The sequence below is a fragment of the Carassius gibelio genome, chromosome B2, assembly GCF_023724105.1.
Source record: "Carassius gibelio isolate Cgi1373 ecotype wild population from Czech Republic chromosome B2, carGib1.2-hapl.c, whole genome shotgun sequence".
Classification (NCBI taxonomy): domain Eukaryota; kingdom Metazoa; phylum Chordata; class Actinopteri; order Cypriniformes; family Cyprinidae; genus Carassius; species Carassius gibelio.
The window spans coordinates 25,420,127-25,438,540 of NC_068397.1; the positions used below are offsets into that span (position 1 = coordinate 25,420,127).

The 18,414-nt window shown below is 35.4% G+C and overlaps 1 protein-coding gene across 2 annotated transcripts in view; it reads right to left on the minus strand.

The window, feature by feature from the left end:
• kcnq3 (potassium voltage-gated channel, KQT-like subfamily, member 3) overlaps positions 1 to 18,414 on the minus strand; it is a 32,967-nt gene that overhangs the window by 6,890 nt on the left and 7,663 nt on the right. For both annotated transcript variants that reach the window (XM_052547560.1, XM_052547559.1), the window contains 8 exons: positions 7,670 to 7,760; positions 7,464 to 7,590; positions 6,765 to 6,937; positions 6,287 to 6,460; positions 5,012 to 5,122; positions 2,985 to 3,080; positions 2,790 to 2,884; positions 1,238 to 1,264 (listed from right to left, as the gene is read on the minus strand). In XM_052547560.1, the coding sequence (XP_052403520.1) occupies positions 1,238 to 1,264; positions 2,790 to 2,884; positions 2,985 to 3,080; positions 5,012 to 5,122; positions 6,287 to 6,460; positions 6,765 to 6,937; positions 7,464 to 7,590; positions 7,670 to 7,760 (894 nt within the window). The remainder of the gene's footprint in view (positions 1 to 1,237; positions 1,265 to 2,789; positions 2,885 to 2,984; positions 3,081 to 5,011; positions 5,123 to 6,286; positions 6,461 to 6,764; positions 6,938 to 7,463; positions 7,591 to 7,669; positions 7,761 to 18,414) is intronic.

The window sequence follows — 18,414 nt, forward strand, 5'->3', positions numbered from 1 at the left end:
AATACCTTTGCAAAAGAAGCCAAGTTTTGTGAGCGAATGCGAAAACCTCTATAACAATATAATATCTCTGTGTCCCAATATGGGCTCCATATTCTGGTAACTTTTATTATTTTTATCAAAAAATTTAACTCTGTAGGTCATATCTGTCAGTCATTTCAACTGATTCACTCAAAAGAATCAGTTCATAAGAGTCATTTGTTCCTGAATGGGACTATACTGGACTAAGAGGACAATGCAATAGAAATGTGGACTTTCTATTTGTTTTTATATTTAGACATTCAAGAACAGTTAGCAAAACCAAACATCAAGAAAATGAAGAACCAGTTCAGAAGAAAAAAAACAGTTCTTGATTCCAACCCTCAGGTGGAGAAAAGGCATTTTTTGAAGTGAACGCAAAAGTCTTTACCATAATATTAGAGTAAAAGTGTGCATGTACTGTATGGTTTGGTTTCTCCATGTGGACTTGCTTGGTGGGTCAACAGTAGGGATAATGTCAGGCTACAAGTTTCCCAGTGTATGTGGATATTCGCGCAGGTGTGTATTTGTGTAGCTGTGTGTTTTGCACTAATGTATTAGCAGTATTAATGTGTAATCTGATCTCTGATCTGGACTGAACATGGATTACAGGTCTCGGGTCAGGTGCTACAAACAAGCCCAGCACTCACTCAGTCCAACTCTCTCTCTGTTTCTATCTGTAAATCTTCCATCTTTTAACAAATGGCCTGTCAGGCCAGTGTCCAGGTCAAGGACAACTGATACTTATTATTATATACGCAGTCCATCTTTGTCATGGCTCTTCATGCTTAGATCGCTAATAACAGTTCCTATCATTTTCCTTAGTGACACAGACGTCACACATCCAGTCGTCCATTAGATTCTCCCACACACACTCATGTTCCCTCTCCCTCGCTCTGCTCTGACACCGTCATCTATCAGTGATCCATAATTCACTCTTTTCTAATGGACCCGGTAATATCACATATAGAACTACTGTCCACGTGTCCCCGAACTGAGAAACGAGCTCTCACGATCTCTCTCTCTCTCTCACACACACACACACACAGGAACGCACTGCTGGTCATTACGCCTCTGGCACTGAATTAATGGAGGTGGTGGTTATTAGGAGTTATTTAAGGAAACACATTTCGCAGATTCATTAATCTCACACTTCCCAGAGATGCTGTAAATCTTTAAAATAGTGAGCGAGAGACCGAGGGAATGAGAGAGAGTGACTTACCTAGCCATAACCTCAAGAGGCTCCTTCCTGCAGGTGATAGAAACAACTCACGTTTAGTTTGACCAGATCACATTTGTGACCCTGGACCACAAAACCCTTAAATCTTAATTGTCAATTTTTCAAAACTGAGATTTATACATCATTTAAAGTTTTCAAATCATCTGAAATTTTCCAAATAAATTCTTAGCAATGCATATTACTTATCAAAAATTAAGTTTTGATATATTTACGGTAGGAAATTTACAAAACATCTTGATGGAACATGATCTTTACTTAATATCCTAATGATTTTTGCCATAAAAGAAAAATAATTTTGACCCATGCAATGTTTTTTTAGCTATTGCTACAAATATACCCCAGCGACTTAAGGTTTTGTGCTCCAGGGTCACATTTATGAGTACAAAACTCTCTTCATTTGCAGTGTGTTTGGGTATACACTTGGACAAAAGTATATTCATATAACTGGTAATATTGGTCAATAATTCTGTGTTTAATCTTTTACATACCAGAAATTATTAAACAAATCAACAGAATGAGGAAGGTATAGTTTGCTTATCGGTTGCTAGTTATAAGTTACTAACTGAAATCACAATGCCAAGTGTCAGTAAGGGAGCAGTATGAATAAATGCTGCATTAAAAGGGATTTTAAAGAAGACTTTTATTTTTATATTTAATAATAATTACTATTTGGACTTAGATTTAGATTTATTTCAGTTTTTGTTTTTATCTATTTCAAGTTGGCCATTTGTTTCAGTTCGTTGCCAAAGCAACGTTCCTATTTTCTATTTAATGTTTTTCTTGAATATTTCAATCTTATTTTATTTTTGTGTTATTTCCGATAATGGAAATGTATTTAAAAGTTTTAGTTAATAGTAATAAATAAGTCTTGCTCCCAAACTCATTCATTAATTCATCGAAGGCATTCTGTCATTTTTGTGTTTTTTGAAAGATTTTTTTTTAACAACAAATAAATTACATTTATTACAGTAGTGTCCACTTTTTTGGCAGGGCTCTTAAAATTGTCAAATTGACCTATATTTGTATAAATTTGTCCCTCTCCCGGATAGTCAGTAGTGATTATCTGAGACTGCGTTAATTCTAGAAATAATCAAACAAGCACCATATTTGGCACTGATTTACTGAAAGCTAATTTCACATTTTAAGAAGATAGAAATCTGCTCAAATCTTGCTTATTTTACTCTTATATTAATACACTTGTATTCAGGCTCCAACCAAATAATTTTTACAATTAGGATGGAAAAGGAAATTGTCCACGCACAGGTGTGAGTACCTCCCTGTAACCTCTAGCAGATCTCTAGATGATGCTGTCTCTGCATGCAGACACACACACACATATGGAAATAAACAAAATAAATGAACATTAAAAAGAGATGCATGAGAATAAAACAAGTGAAATCTGTCATGAGTATCTGTGAAATCATAAAACATCCCAGGCATAACATGAAATCATGATGATGACCAACATAAAGGCAAGTCCTTGTAAACTAAAATATATTCAAATGATTTTTTTTTTGAGCAATGTGTATGATACCTGAAGCATGGCAGAGAGATCACAGTTTCATAGAATCTCCATGTGGCGATGAGATCGTCTCTGACGGGGTTGGTGGAGTAGTATCTCCATGCAGCCTGAAATCAATATTCAGTATTGAATATTAAGCAGATGTGCAGTTGAGGAATGAGCCTAAAGGGGTGAATTTAATGCTGATTTAAGTTGGTTTCTGGTTACCTGTATTAATGAAGCTGCAGGATTTCTGCGTTTCTCAAAGTGTTTCTGTCTGTGCTGTTCCTGAACTTTCAGAGCCAACCCAGAACCGAGAATACCCTACAAACATAACCAGACTTCAGCATAAACTGGTAGGCTATTTTTTAAATAGCATACTATCATACCTAACCACTTCCCAACTGAATGATGTTACATTTACATGTAGTCATTTAGCAGACGCTTTATCAAAATGAGGACAATAGAAACGCTCAAAACCAGCAAAAGAGCAATAATATGCTAGTTCTACAACAAGTCTCGGTTAGCCGAACGCAGTACATGTAGCAAGGTGTATATATATATATACAGTGGGGATCGAAAGTTTGGGCACCCCTTGCAGAATCTGTGAAAATATGAGTAATTTTCAAAAAATAAGAGATCATACTAAATGCGTGTTATTTTTTATTTAGTACTGTCCTGAATAAGATATTGTACATAAAAGATATTAACATTTAGTCCACAAGACAAAATAAATGCTGAAATTATTAAAATAACCCCACTCAAAAGTTTGGGAACCCTTGGTTCTTAGTAGCTACTGTGTTCTGTTACCTGATGATCCTCGACTGTCTTTCTGTTTTGTGATGGTTGTGCACGAGTCCCTTGTTTGTTCTGAACAGTTAAACTGAGCAGCGTTCTTCAGAAAAATCTTTAAGGTCCTGCAGTTTCTTCAGTTTTCCAGCATCTTTGCATATTTGAACCCTTTCCAGCAGTGACTTTATGATTTTGAGATACATCTTATCACACTGAGGACATTTGAGGGACTCAAACACAACTATTTAAAAAGATTCAAACATTCACTGATGCTCCTGAAGGAAACAAGATGCATGAAGAGCTGCATTAAGAGAAAACTTTTGGAATTTGAAGATCAAGGTAAATTGTACTTAATTTGTGTACCGGGAAACATACAAGTATCTTCTGTTGCTTACGAAGGGCAGAACTAAATTTAAAAAAATTATATTTCAACAAAATTTGGCCATCTTCATCGTGTTCAAAAGTTTTCACCCCCCAGCTCTTCATGCATCTTGTTTCCGTCTGGATCATCAGTGAATGTTTGAATCTTTTTAAATAGTTGTGTTTGAGTCCCTCAAATGTCCTCAGTGTGATAAGGTGCATCTCAAAATCATAAAGTCACTGCTGGAAAGGGTTCAAATATGTAAAGATGCTGGAAAACTGAAGAATCTGCAGGACCTTAAAGATTTTTCTGAAGAACGCTGCTCAGTTTAACTGTTCAGAACAAACAAGGGACTCATGCACAACCATCACAAAACAGAAAGACAGTCGAGGATCATCAGGTAACAGAACACAGTACTAAGAACCAAGGGTTCCCAAACTTTTGAGTGGGGTTATTTAATAATTTCAGCATTTTTTTTTTGTATTGTGGACTAAATGTTAATATCTTTTATGTACAATATCTTACTCAGGACAGTACTAAATAAAATATAACATGCATTTAGTATGATCTCTCTTATTTTTTGAAAATTACTCGCATTTTCACAGATTCTGCAAGGGGTGCCCAAACTTTCGAGCCCCACTGTATATATATATATATATATATATATATATATAAGAAAACAAGTAGATAGAATAGAAAAAGAATAGTGTTAGAGGCCTTTTTTGAAAACAAGCAATTAGAAAACAAACCAGCTTCAATGCTTCAAAAAGTACCTAACCAGAATTTGCTTACATTTTTTTCAATAGAGTTAAGTCTTGGGAGACTGATATCAGTGACTGATTTGCTGTTCACACGACACTGTGTAGTTAAAGATGCAAATAAGGAGTTGTGTCAGTAATATTTTGTATAAAATGAGTGAATAAATTCAATGTTTGCAGTATAGTTTTTGTCGAGCTAGAATAATAACTGGAAGCAGATGCCACTGTGAGTTACAAATGGCCATACCTGCTCTTACGTTAAAAATAAGGTGGATAGTCTCGCAATCACACTATAATTTGTTAAAGCACAAATTCATTTTAGACAAAAAAGAAGCTGTACTCACTGCTGGAAGAGCAAAAAACGACACACCAATAAGAGCGAAGGTCCCGGCCAGAAGACGCCCTGCCCACGTCTTTGGGGTCTTGTCACCGTAACCGATGGTTGTCAAGGTGATCTGACACAAGAGTGAAATCATATGTCATCAGTGTGATTAAGGCTAACACGGCTAAGAGGCTATCAAAGTACTTGAGCTGTAAAACCATTAAAAAGGTTGCATTAATGGAGCTGCTTTTAGTGTCACAAAGGTGGTATAAATGGGGCTGCTATAAAACCATCACAAATGGTAGTGTTAATGGAGCTGTCGTCAAAAGAAATGCTGTGCATTTAAAAAGAAAAACGCTTTTGAACTTGTGACACAATGGTTCAGATTTTCTTTTCTATTAAATTTACTTTTGGTTTTCATCATGGAGGAAAGCTTTTAAGCATCTCAAAAATGCTAACAAAATGTATCTTAATTATAATTGTAGAGCTGATTTTATTCAGTCAAGCTACAGTATAATATATGTGATCCTGGAGCACAAAACCAGTCTTAAGTCGCTGGGGTATATTTGTAAAGATTGAAAAAAAAAACACTGCATGGGTCAAAACGATCGATTTTTCTTTTATGCCAAAAATCATTGGGATATTAAGCAAAGATCATGTTCCATGAAGATATTTTGTAAATTTCCTATCATAAATATGTTACTAATATATTAGTAAAATATATTTTACTAATATATTTTTTTATTAGTAATATGCATTGCTAAGAACTTTATTTGGACAACTTTAAAGATTTCCTCATTATTTCGATTTTTTTGCTCCCTCAGATTCCAGATTATTCCAGCCAAATATTGTCTGATCCTAATAAAACAAAGTTTATTTATTCAGCTTTCAGATGATGTATATATTTGCTTTTACACATATTTGCTTTAAAAATAATAAGGAGAAGAAGAAGATTTAAAAAAAAAAAAAAAAATAATAATAATAATAATAATAATAATAATGTCAGCTTGGTACAAACTTTAAAGTGGCCTTCAAAGTGTATGAATTTAAAAAATGAGCATCTCAAAAAATGATGGAGTATCAAAAAAATGGTGCTACTGTACAATAGAGTGGTGGAACTGTATATATATTATATATAAATATTCTAGTCATAGATAGATAGATAGATAGATAGATAGATAGATATTTACTTCCTTATATCCAAAATCTGAGTTTGCTAGCTCAGTTTGAATTCATTTAAAAGGCATTCTCAAATCAACTTGAAGTTCTGAATGCAAGTGCAGTGTGTCTTTCTCACCAGTCCCCACCAGAGGGCGTCTGCATAGGTGTCAAAGTCCTGTGGGGCTGGTGTTGTTGAGGGGCCCTCGCTGTATGATGGCTCTACCGTGACATCATCCTTCTCAACCAGGTACACCAGGAAAGAAGCCAGGATCAATGACAGGAAGCCGATGTACCACGCTGTAATCAGTTCCTGACCGCACACACAGCCGGGAAACACACACACACACACACACACAGCAGTACTGAGATCAAACATCACCAGACACTGATATCTGATTGTTTTTGCTTGCGTATGTACTTTGAATGTCTGTGTATCGCAGACCATAGCATTTTTGAGGAATTACTGTGTGTCTATTTGGGATTGTGTGCACATTGCCGACCCCATGGGTTTATTTGAGCATGCTTGACATGATTTGAACAAGCAAGACGTGCTCTTAGATGTTGATCAAGAGGGAATGACCTGTTGGCGTACATCACATCATGTGTGAGAATACCTTGCTGTGTGTGTATATTGCAGATCCCAGCAGTTTCCAGGTACCTCCGCGGCGGTCCATTCGTAGCATTCGAAGGATCTGCAAGAAGCGCAGACTGCGCAGCGACGTGGCCAACACATTTCCCTGGTTTCGTACAGCAACCACCGGCACCGAAGCAATCAGTACAAAGATATCTGACAACACAGAGAACATATAGCCTCTTATGCTCATTAAAGCTGCATGTATTTGATTAAAAAATACAATAAAAATAGTAATATTGTGAAATATTATTGCAATTTAAAACAATACAATTTTATTGGAATATATTTTACAATTTAATTTATTCCTCCAATGGCAAAGCTGAATTTTCAGCATTTTTACTCCAATCTTCAGTGTCACATGATTCTTCAGAAAAGATTCTAATATGCTGATTTAATTTTCAAGAAACGTTTCTTATCTTCAATGTTGAAAGCAGCTGTGGTGCTTAATATTGTTATGGAAACTGTAACACATTTTTCAGGATTATTGATGAATGGAAAGTTCAGAAAACAGCTTTTATTTGAAATAGAACACTTTTGATAAATTTAATGTGTCTTTGCTGAATTAAATGACTTTATTTAAAAAAAACTCCCAAATGTTTGAATGTAGTTGAGTATGTGCATACTGTGCGTGTATGTTCCAGTGTGACTGTGTTTGTTTGGGTCAGTGTGTTTAACTCACCCAAGACACACAGCGGTTTGCGGGCGAATTTGAGCCGTCCTCTCCAGCCCTTATATCGACAGCAGCAGCCGGCGGCCCATATCCTCAATGCAAACTCGCCTCCAAAAATAAAGATTGTAAATGTCTCCTACAGGACGAGAAACATTCAGTCACATTCCTCTCAACCATTCAATCTCACAGATTATGAACAGAAGGCACACACTCACCAGAATCACCAGCCAGTGAGCCGAATCTTTCTCATGCTCTTTGAACGTTGTTAAAATTGACAGAATCAGGCATCCCAAAACAATCAGAAACCTAGAAATTCAGAAAACAGAGAGTGAGCAGGAGCTTCATTCAGTGTGTGGATAGATAGATAGATAGATAGATAGATAGATAGATAGATAGATAGATAGATAGATAGATAGATAGATAGATAGATAGATAGATAGATAGATAGATAGATAGATAAAAAGAGCTGTGGGGGAAAAATGGAATTGAAGATCTTTTTAGTTGCTATGGATACCTTAGCTGAGTCATGATAAAATCTTTTTTTTTTTTCTTGGAAAGACCTGCTACCTTTAGATATAAACGCTCATGGTATAATTTTACCAGCAGAGGGGGCTGGTGAATATACTTCCCTTCACACAAACACTTGCACACAAATCCTATTACCAGATGCTGAGCTGGTAAGGTTTAAAAGCTTAATTTTTTTACATCAGGTAATCAGAAACGTGGTGCTGCTGTATACTGTATAGGATGCTCATTCAATTTCCTTCCTGAATATCAAGCCGGACAAAGACGCATGGTGTGCTCGCTTACCTGGATGTTTAATTATGAGAACTGAAAAGAAACTTTGAATTCTGTCATCATTTACTCGCCCACACGTCTTTAGAAACCCATAATATGATTTGCATGCTCCACAAAAAAGACACCATAAAAGAAGCATAATAGAGTAAGAGTGAAGAAGACCATTTTCAGCAAAAACCAAGTTGGCATGAAATAAAAAATGATTCCTATCTATGTGATAAATCAATGCTTATCTTATTATTCGCCTATGTATGTCTCATTTTTCAAAACGTTATTCAGTCCAACACTTTCTTACAATCGACAGTAAGCTTACATTCAGATCAGCCTCCAACCAATAAACGTGTGTAATGATTTGTGTATGCATGTGACTGCCCTCAGATGCTGATTTCTGCAGTGTTGTTTTGTTACGTCTGGGAATCTAGTTGTACTGTGTGGCATCCAGCAGAGCACACATGCAGACTCACATATTTCCCTTATTGTCTCACTCTATTCATCAGTTGACCTGTTGGCAGTTTCTATGGTTTTACATTTGTTGATTATATCTGTGCTGTTTCCATGGTTACACATTTTCATCATACACACATATACACAGCCATACACACTGCTACATGCTCAGCATCTGGTCTCCAGTGAAAGCTTTTAGCATCAGCACACAATGAACCTATAAGGGTGATACAGCTCTCTCTCTTACTGCGTGTCGACTGAAGTGTGCAGGGTTTTCTTGAAGAGCAATGCTTCCCTCAACAGAACGATGGAATGCCACGACTCTCAGGGTGCTCTAAAAAAATCATGATGTTCTTAATGAAAAGGGCTATTAAGAAATAAAACTGCTCAACAACCTAGAATGTAGAGATGACTATAAAAAAATATGATTATATATAACTTATCTAGGCTTAAAATTTATAAAGCGAATGTGTTTTGAGATAAATATCTGCACATATAAAGTGTTATCCACACAATAAAAAATATTTTATTATTATTTAAAATACAAAAAATAAAACATAAATAATTTTTGCATAATTATTGTTAGACATTTGTGTGCCTTTTTTACATTTCACAGGCAATTTTTGGTTTGAGGTGAGCAATGCATATAATATTACATAATCAAATGTTTGCGAGGTCTATTATGTCAAAGCCTGAAAAATAATGGTGGTGTCTTATTTCATAATCAAATCAGATGACTGCATTCCAGCAACAAGATACATGTATCATATGTGATCAGCCAGCAGGCATCACTGATGTGTAACCGTTGATAGTCATGTGCTGATGCATTCATTTGTCTGAGGTTACAAAGTTGAACTCTGTGAGTTCAGTCATTTCTACAGCTTGGTTTCAATGAAAGAATTACCCAATATAGAGAATGACAAAAAACGAAAAGGCAAAGCAAAGCAAAAAAAAAAAAAAAAAAAAAAACAACAAGCAAACAAAGCGAAACAAAACAAAAAAACAAAGAAAAGGAAAACAAAAGAAAAATTGTGGAAAAATACTAAAACGTTTAAAAACACAATCCCCAAAAAAACAAGATACATAAGACAAAAAAACACAAAACAAATATTCAGCAACAAGTGTCTGATCTTTCTATAGGCATCATCACGTGTGGATGCTTTCATTTGTCTGATAAAGTTGTGGATGTTTATAACGAGTCATTTGTGCAGCTTGGCTTCATAAAAGCTCTTTTTGGAATGACAGGAAGTTTTAAAAGTTCCAGTATGTTTCCACAGTATATTAGACTCTTTTATCCAAAAACATCAAGGAAAATCTTATTGTTTATAAAATGATCCACTCAGTGCTGTTTACAAAGAATTGTTAAAGATGTTTGTTGAATATAGAGGTTGGTGAGAGCAATTCACACCAATCAATAGTGATTCAGTTGGTAAGTGGACACAATAAAATCTGGGATCATTTTATACTCCACAGATTGAACGCAACTATGCAGTGTGTAGTTTTTAACTAAAAACCAAATAAGACCATTGGCATGTAGAGAGAAGGTATATTTTTTTGAGAATGCATATTAAACACACGGTAAACATGATCAGTGCTTTTACTACTAATTAATCTTCTACTGTTATACTTTACCATAGAGGCCCAGCTTTTTAAATATTCAAAAAAAATTAATTTTGGTTACATATGAACATTTAAGGGAACATTCCATTGTATTATTTGGTAAACATTATGGGAATGTTATGTAAATGTTCTCTGAACATTCTGAAAAAAGCAGAAACATTTATAAAATGTTAGACGTATGTCCAACTAAACGTTTCCCAAAAATTTTCTATGAAAAATACCAGATAACTTTCAATTAACATTAACTTTACTGAAAGAACGTTTGTTCACAACTCAGAACATAAGCTGTTCCCGAGGGATAAACTCTATTCTGCAGAACAAAATTCTACAGTATTTCTTATTTCAGTCTCTTTTTGGGTCTAAAACATAAAGTTCAAGAGAAATGCAGAAGTGGAGGAAACCCAAAATACTGCATGCATGTCTTGGAACGAGAGGGTCTGTCATGGAAGCTTCCCTATACCTGTTTTCTGTCTTGGTAATGCTGTAAGAGTTATGTGTACATGTGCATCTAGGAGAATGTGTGTGTGTAACTTGTGTGGCTGTTTGTCTGATCGATGTTGAGGGCATATTGGCTGTAATGGGAGCATCAATACATGAGGTGAGTCATAACAGGACACATCAAACTTTATAATAGAACACACACATACACACACACAGCCATGCGGTTCTGCTCCAGAGCATGCTGGATACTAGAGTGAATTATTCTGTAGTACTTGTGAGGAAAAGAGAAGGAGCCAGAGAGAGAGAGAGAGAGAGAGAGATGTAGCACCATTAGAGGTTATTAGTGAGGTGGATGTTAAAAGCACAGTATTTCTCTGCTGATTTCAGGGAACAGCAGATTACAGCTCTCACCGGAGACCTGAGCACAAAGCAGCAAGCATGTGCAGACAAGAGCTTCAAAACCCCCCAAAATTGCTTTCCAGGTCTATTTAGTCTGATTTTAAAATACGTATGCTGCAGGGTTATTAGTATTATTCAGACAAACTGAACTGAAAATGTGCATTTTAGATATATTTCAATGGTTGTAGTTTTGGAAACAAAATGTAATGTTGCACAAAAAGAACCTAAATGAGAAAAAATGATTATTGTTATATGAAAATGTATATAGTGTACCTACACTCATATCAGCCCTGTGAAAAAGTAACTGCCATATTAAACCTAATATCTGCTTGGATGACAACAACTGCAACTAAACACCTCCAAAAGTTTGTTCAGAGCTTTGCTTGTCTCTGCTGGAGCAGCTCATTCTCCTTTGAAAAACTCTCTTTTAACCCTGACAAACTAGATCTTCAAGTGTGAACTGTTTCTTCACGTCCCCCATCCTCTCTATAGGATTCAACTCAGAACTTTAACTAGGCCACTCTAAAACTTTACTTTAATTTCCTTTCAGCCACTGAAATGACGATTTGAGTCCTGAACACCGACCTAAGCTCATGCTTGAGATGCCTGCTGTTGCTCTGGGAATTTTGAGACTTCCTCTTTCAGGAGCTGCCATGTTCTTGGAGAAATTTTTGTCCGGTCAACCACTTCTGGGAATATTCACCACTACTCTATTCGCAGGTAATGGATTGCACTGTGGTTCAACAGAGGCCAAGAAATGGACTTTGTAACCCTTTCCAAACTATAGTAGCTTAATGTTTCTTCAGTTTTTTTCTTTAATTGGGGCATATGAACATGTAAAAGCTTTGTAGTGAACACTCATCTCAAAAAAGGTTTGTCCATTTAAATTCAACATGACAGGCTGCATAAAGTCTGCCTGTGATAGTCTCCTAAATCTAACAGCCAAACAAGATTTTTTACCTTTTTTTTCTTTCTTTCTATCTTGATTTCAAGACCAATTCAGTTTAATTTTTCTCATGGGCAGTATCAGTGTTCTGTGAATTTTCCTAGTAAACAGGTGAAATGCTATAAAAACTGTCAGAAATGTAATGTGATAACATCCACTGAGATTAAACTGGAGAGTTGTGATTAAATTATAAAAAGTATTTTATCAAATATATAATAGTATGTATAAAATAAATATTTAAACTATAAAATATTTTAGTTCATGTCAGAAATGCAATGTGATAATACAAAAACATCCATTAGAGATATAAATAATAAATAATACGAATAATTAGTATAAATAATTATTTAAACATACTATTAAACATTAATATAAATAAAAAATGTGTATTATTAATATAATTTCTCTCTCTCTTTACCTCTCTCTCTCTCTCACTCACCATATATATATATATATATATATATATATATATATATATATATATATATATATAATAAATTAAATGTATTTTATTTATTAGCAAATATATGTAGATAGTACTGTTACAAAGCAACATTAACAAAGATACTTGTACCTTTTAGAGCATTTACATATCCCATCTTGCCTACTGCACCAGAATCACTCATGCACATACCAAACGCATATACTTCCACATTTCCATGTGCATAAGGTGTAATGTATGTGTAAGCCAAACACACAGTCTTCCTGTGTAGGTATAATCTGTTTGTTCACTTTTAGCTGTGGCTCTAATTTGGGACAGTTGCTGAGCAACAGAAGCTGTGGAGTACATCCCTGTGTCATGCTTTGGAAACACTCTGACACTTACTCCCTTATTTTTGTTTGCTGTTGGTTGCACAGCAACTGCTTAAATTAGAAGTGCGTGTAAGTGTGTGTCTGTGCGGTGAGGAGGCTGAGTGGTGTAAATATGCTGGAAGTGTGTATGTTCATCGGCAGACAGTTGAGCAGCCCTCCTCCGCTGCACAAGGCAATGTTACCATGGATACATGTCACATGACTGTGTGCTTGAGGAGGCAGTAAAGTGGCTATAGCAAATAAAGAGAGAAAAAGACTGAGATATATCGAAAGATGCTATTTTTAAATCAAATTAAATCCATTTTCTACTCCATAGAATACATTTGAGTGCTTCTGTTTGATCGGAGAAAACGCTTTAACAAGAAGAGTTTTTAAAAGTGGACATATCTAAAGAAACATCTAAAGACAAACTCTTCAGCGAACATTTGATTCACTACTATTAACACACTTTGCATGTTTCTACTCAACTATAAAAAAATCCTAAATCCAAATAATAAAATGCAACTAACCATATAACGTGCACAGTTAGCATCAGGCCAACATGGACAGGTTGCATGACTTGCTCTTTTCAAAACTAGCAATAAGATGACTGCAATTATTATAAAAATTGCTTGTAAGATGAACTATTGGCTATACCAACAGCATTAAACAGTCAATTTCCTATCCAGTCAGTGTTGGAATAATTTTGCATAATATTCATAAACATAAATATAAATAACATTGACCGACATCAATATTGGCCAATTGTTTCTTACTCCAAAAATATTGCTCTTGCCAATCACACTTTTCTTTTCTTTTTTTTCTTACAAAATATGATGCATTTCATAGCATTTTCACTTTTAACAAAGGTGAAGATCTTATTTGATCCAATTCAGTGGTATTAAATTACATGAAATAGACTAACTGAAAATATTTTCTCACTCCTTTTCAGATTTGGTTATTTAAATGACATTACTTCTTCTTGGCATTAAAACTGAAACTTGTGACATTTGACAGCTTTTTGTTATTTTGAGAAGTGCATTAAAGCACAGGGTAGAGTGGGACTTAAGGACATTTTCTTCTGTGAAGCAAAAGTTAAAAGTGTCCAGAACAGTTCACATAGTTTTAGTGACAGTGACATAAACTATAGACCAAGCATATAAACTGTCCAATGTTTTCATGTTATTAGGTAGGTAGGTAGCTGTACATGTGGGATGCATGTATCAACAAGATTTAATTTCACTTGCTCAAAGAAAACTACTCTAAAACTAAAACATGTACTACTGTACAAAATCAGTATTAAAAATATGATAATATAAAATCTAATGAAAAAATGCTCCAACATGCATTAAGAATATAAAACTAAAAATAATTAATAAATACACATGGTGATTAGCAGCATCAATACCAAATTAATGCACTTTTTGTGGCCACGTATAAGTACAACTATTTAAATAAATAAATCATAAATAGATAAATCATAAATAGATACAATTATTCCAGTATCCCCATCACGTTCTATTGAACTAGATCCAGTAAGATTGACAAATAAAGTTATTCTGAGTTCAAAAGTTAAAGAGTTTTGGTACAAATTTGTACCCCCCGGAGCCATGTAAAACACTTTTTTTTTCATGGATAAACTTTTTATTAAACTTCTCATGGACCGATGGACTGCAACACCCATTGAGTGGCATCAAACAGCTTGAAAGATCAAAGACAATTTTTTAAATAACTTGTCTTCAGGGTGAGTAATTTATGGCTTAATTTTAATTTTTGGGTGAACTAACCCAAACCTGATGCTAACGTGAGGTCATTTATAAATATATAATCCAAATATTTTAGTTCAACCAACTAGTTAGAATACATTTGATAGAAAAACAAAGGATGTGATGTTACAGAGTTACTACAGTAATAAAGCCATGCCCCCGGGGGATTTTATTTTATTTTTTCAAGATGCAGGGCTGTATAATGCAGAAACTTAATTAACTAATATTTGATTTTAAAGATGTTTTTACAGTTATTTTGCATAGCCACTGATGTCTAACGTAGAATCCTGAACTGGGTGTCCTGAAGCAAAACTAGAATACGATTAGAATATGATTTGGCAGAGCTTTTAGCTTAAATATATGGAAGAAATGAACAGATCATATACAGAACAGATCTAATAAAGAGCTCCAAACAGGAAGGAATCCCCTGATATCCTTACATCAAGCCGTTCACTTTTGACCATATTCACTACTTCACCAGTACTTTACAGCAACAAAACTTCTTAGAAAGGTGATGCCGCATAAAACTTGGAGCCAGAAAGCAGAATGACTCATGAGCGATCACTGCTGTGCTTTTGAGCAAGGCACCTGGGAGATTGTCCCTGTAATAAATGTTCTGTAAGCTGCTTTGGATAAAAAGGTCTGCTGAATGACCGCTTCTTTCACATGACAAGCAGCATTTTAGACTTACTGCAAGTCATTCTGTCAAAGTAGGCAAAGATTTGGAGCTTGAGGGAACTGGACCTGGTTGCTTGTCCAGTACATTTGGGGACTCTTTTACACACACAGACCTGACTCAGGCAGATATATATGTGTGTGTGTGTGTGTGGCAGAGTCGGCGCTCATGGCCTCATTAAACTCAGCAAGATCAATCAGTGGTAGATCATTTTATGCCTCCCTTCAAATGCTTCAAACGAATTCTGTATTCAGCAGGTTACATCCACCTATACAGAGAGTACCTACTTTTACTTTTGCTGTACTGATGAGTCTTTAGGAGTTTACTTTCCGGATTAATTAAAAGTTAACAGGTTTAGAAAATGCCAACATCTAAAGGAGATTTGCATTCAACCTCATCTTCTCCGTGTGTTTATCTCACCATAGCATGACATTCTGTTTACAGTTTCCAGCATTTACTAAAAAAAATGAATATAATTTAATATATAAAAAAAATTACATATAAAATTCTCTCACATTTTAAATATTTATCAGTATAATCTATAGTTTCTGAAAATCCTCCATGGGCCCTATCATACACCCGGTGCAATGCGACACAAGGAGCAGCCCATGTGTGTTTGCTAGTTTCAGTCCAGCACCGTTCACATCTCCCTGTTCAGCGCCACGTCGTTTAGTTAGCAAATGCATTTGTGCGCATTGTGCCCATGCTGGTCTAAAAAAAATGTGTGTTCAGGTGCATTGCTGGCGCATTGCTATTTTAAAGAGCTGAAAATAGACTGCGCCATAGACCAACTCAAACCTGGTCTAAAATCTGGCTTTTTCTTTGTTATTTAAAGAGCGTGTTAGTATAGGCGGGTCCACAACGCTCGTACACGCTTCTTATTAAACACAGGGATGCACAGCAGCACACAAACATGCCAAAAATTTAAGGATTGCAATGCATAAGAATTTTTTTGTAGGCTAATTAAATATAGAAATGCCTACATGTCATAATGGATAGTCTTCACATGTATCAGAATTAGGCTATCTATTTGCTTGCACATGAGCGGCTCCGTTTTATCTTGGAGACGCGTTCTGTCTTTGCGCTTGCCAAATTCCGCCGTGTAAATAGCAAATCCGTCATGGCACGAGCGCAACTGGCTCTTAAAGGGAATGGAAGATGAGACTCTGATTAGTTTATTGCATGTTACGCCCAAAAAACACCCATTACTCATTAAGAGAATAGGGACAACCTGTTTAAATAAAGTCGTTAAAATAGCAAAAGTGGATTTGGACACGCCCTGAGTGCACCTGCGCTGTGCGCTTTGTGTTTAGATCGTTAAAATGGGGCCCTATATGTTAAATGCATAATAAAACGTTAATAAAACATGAATAAATTGAAAAAGCTTTTTCCTTTACAATAAAAATCTATGTTTGGACACCACTGTCTTTCACATATCTTTTAAGTTACACAAAAGAAAGTCATGCAGGTTTACAATGATATTAGGGTGATCAGTAAAATGATGACAGATTTTTATTTGTATTTATTTATTTATTTTGCGGTGAAATATCACTTCAGTGTGTCATTCATATTAAAAAATTAATATATTATTGAAATACACTAATGAATTTCTTTGAATCTCAAATAATTTTACTTGTATTTCAATTTAAATCCAACTACAGTACAAACAATGTCCATTTAACTATTTTGCAATAAATATTAATAATACTAGGCTATTAGGCTAAAGATTTTATCAGCAAATTGCCATTTAATTCTTGGCCTCTTTTATGGGAAATGTCCCACTAATGAAAACAGACTATAGACATAAGATGACATGAGGACTGGAATATGTGAGTGGAGCAACACACACAAAATGCACCTTGCTTCAAGCAACATTTACTCTGCACTACTCACATATTATAGTGAGAATCTGTTTCCAGGAGAAAGCTATGTTTGCTTACAAACCAAATTACTTGTAAAAGCCACAATTCAGTCTTATAACTTATAACTTTGGTTGTTGCAAAGAATTATTGTTATGCACACCTTTTTGTGGATTCTTGTCTTTTTTATTTATAGATTCAGAAGAGAGAAGGACGTTAAATCATAAGAAGAAAGAGAGGGAATGTGAATGAGAAATGTTATATTTAAACTCAAGCTGTCCAGATGAGCACCATGTCCCGTGAGCTAACCACCTTCTCCAGCATATTTAATTCAGTTTGACAAACAAGCTTGCTAAGCAAAAAGAAGAACACATTATTTTGTTGGCACATATCTGAACACACACACACACACACACACACACACAGAGGGATTTCCCAATCTGACAGCACGCCATTTCCATTCTCACTGACTAACATAACAACCTGCCGTGATAAAATGATCTGTGAATTACAGAACTGCAGAGAGCGCACACACACAGCACGTGTGCTCACACAAACATATTTACACCTCCACATTCTAAGTGTTTGTGTGTTAAAGAAAGAGACAGAGTACACTGGCCTAGAGCTGTACATATATGACATAAATGGATTTTCCTTCACTTTGAGAAACAAATCCTTTAACCTTTAATCTGACTCAGAAGGTCACACTCACACACTTACACACACACTTGCCGAGGAGGCCAACTAGAGGTGAGGAATCACCATGTGGCCTCAGAATGCTGGGTAATGCAGTTTTAGGAGGAAGAGACTTTGCACCTTCTGCAAATGTGTGAGGTGATACTGCCGTTAGTGTTTTCAGTTTCATCCCACTGTAAAACTGCTGCTTAGGCAAAAGGAAACTAAAGTAAATCACCTGTTGCAACTGTAAGAAAACGAATTTACAAATTTTTATTTGAAATGAGTTAATTATTTGAAGCCAGAAACAGCTAGAATAGCATAGAAATCCCAGCTAGCAGTTGAAATGAGTACTGCAGGCCAAATTCTAAATATTGGACAGAGCTGTTTCTTCTGCCTGCTTCTCCTCAGACTCCACGCTTATACAGGTTGCCAGTTTGAGGACACACAACAGGAATGAGTGCAATTAACAATGGAAAGCTATGAACCTTAAACTGTAAGTTGATGAGTTGATTTATCCGCATTTTTATATTGCTCAGATAAC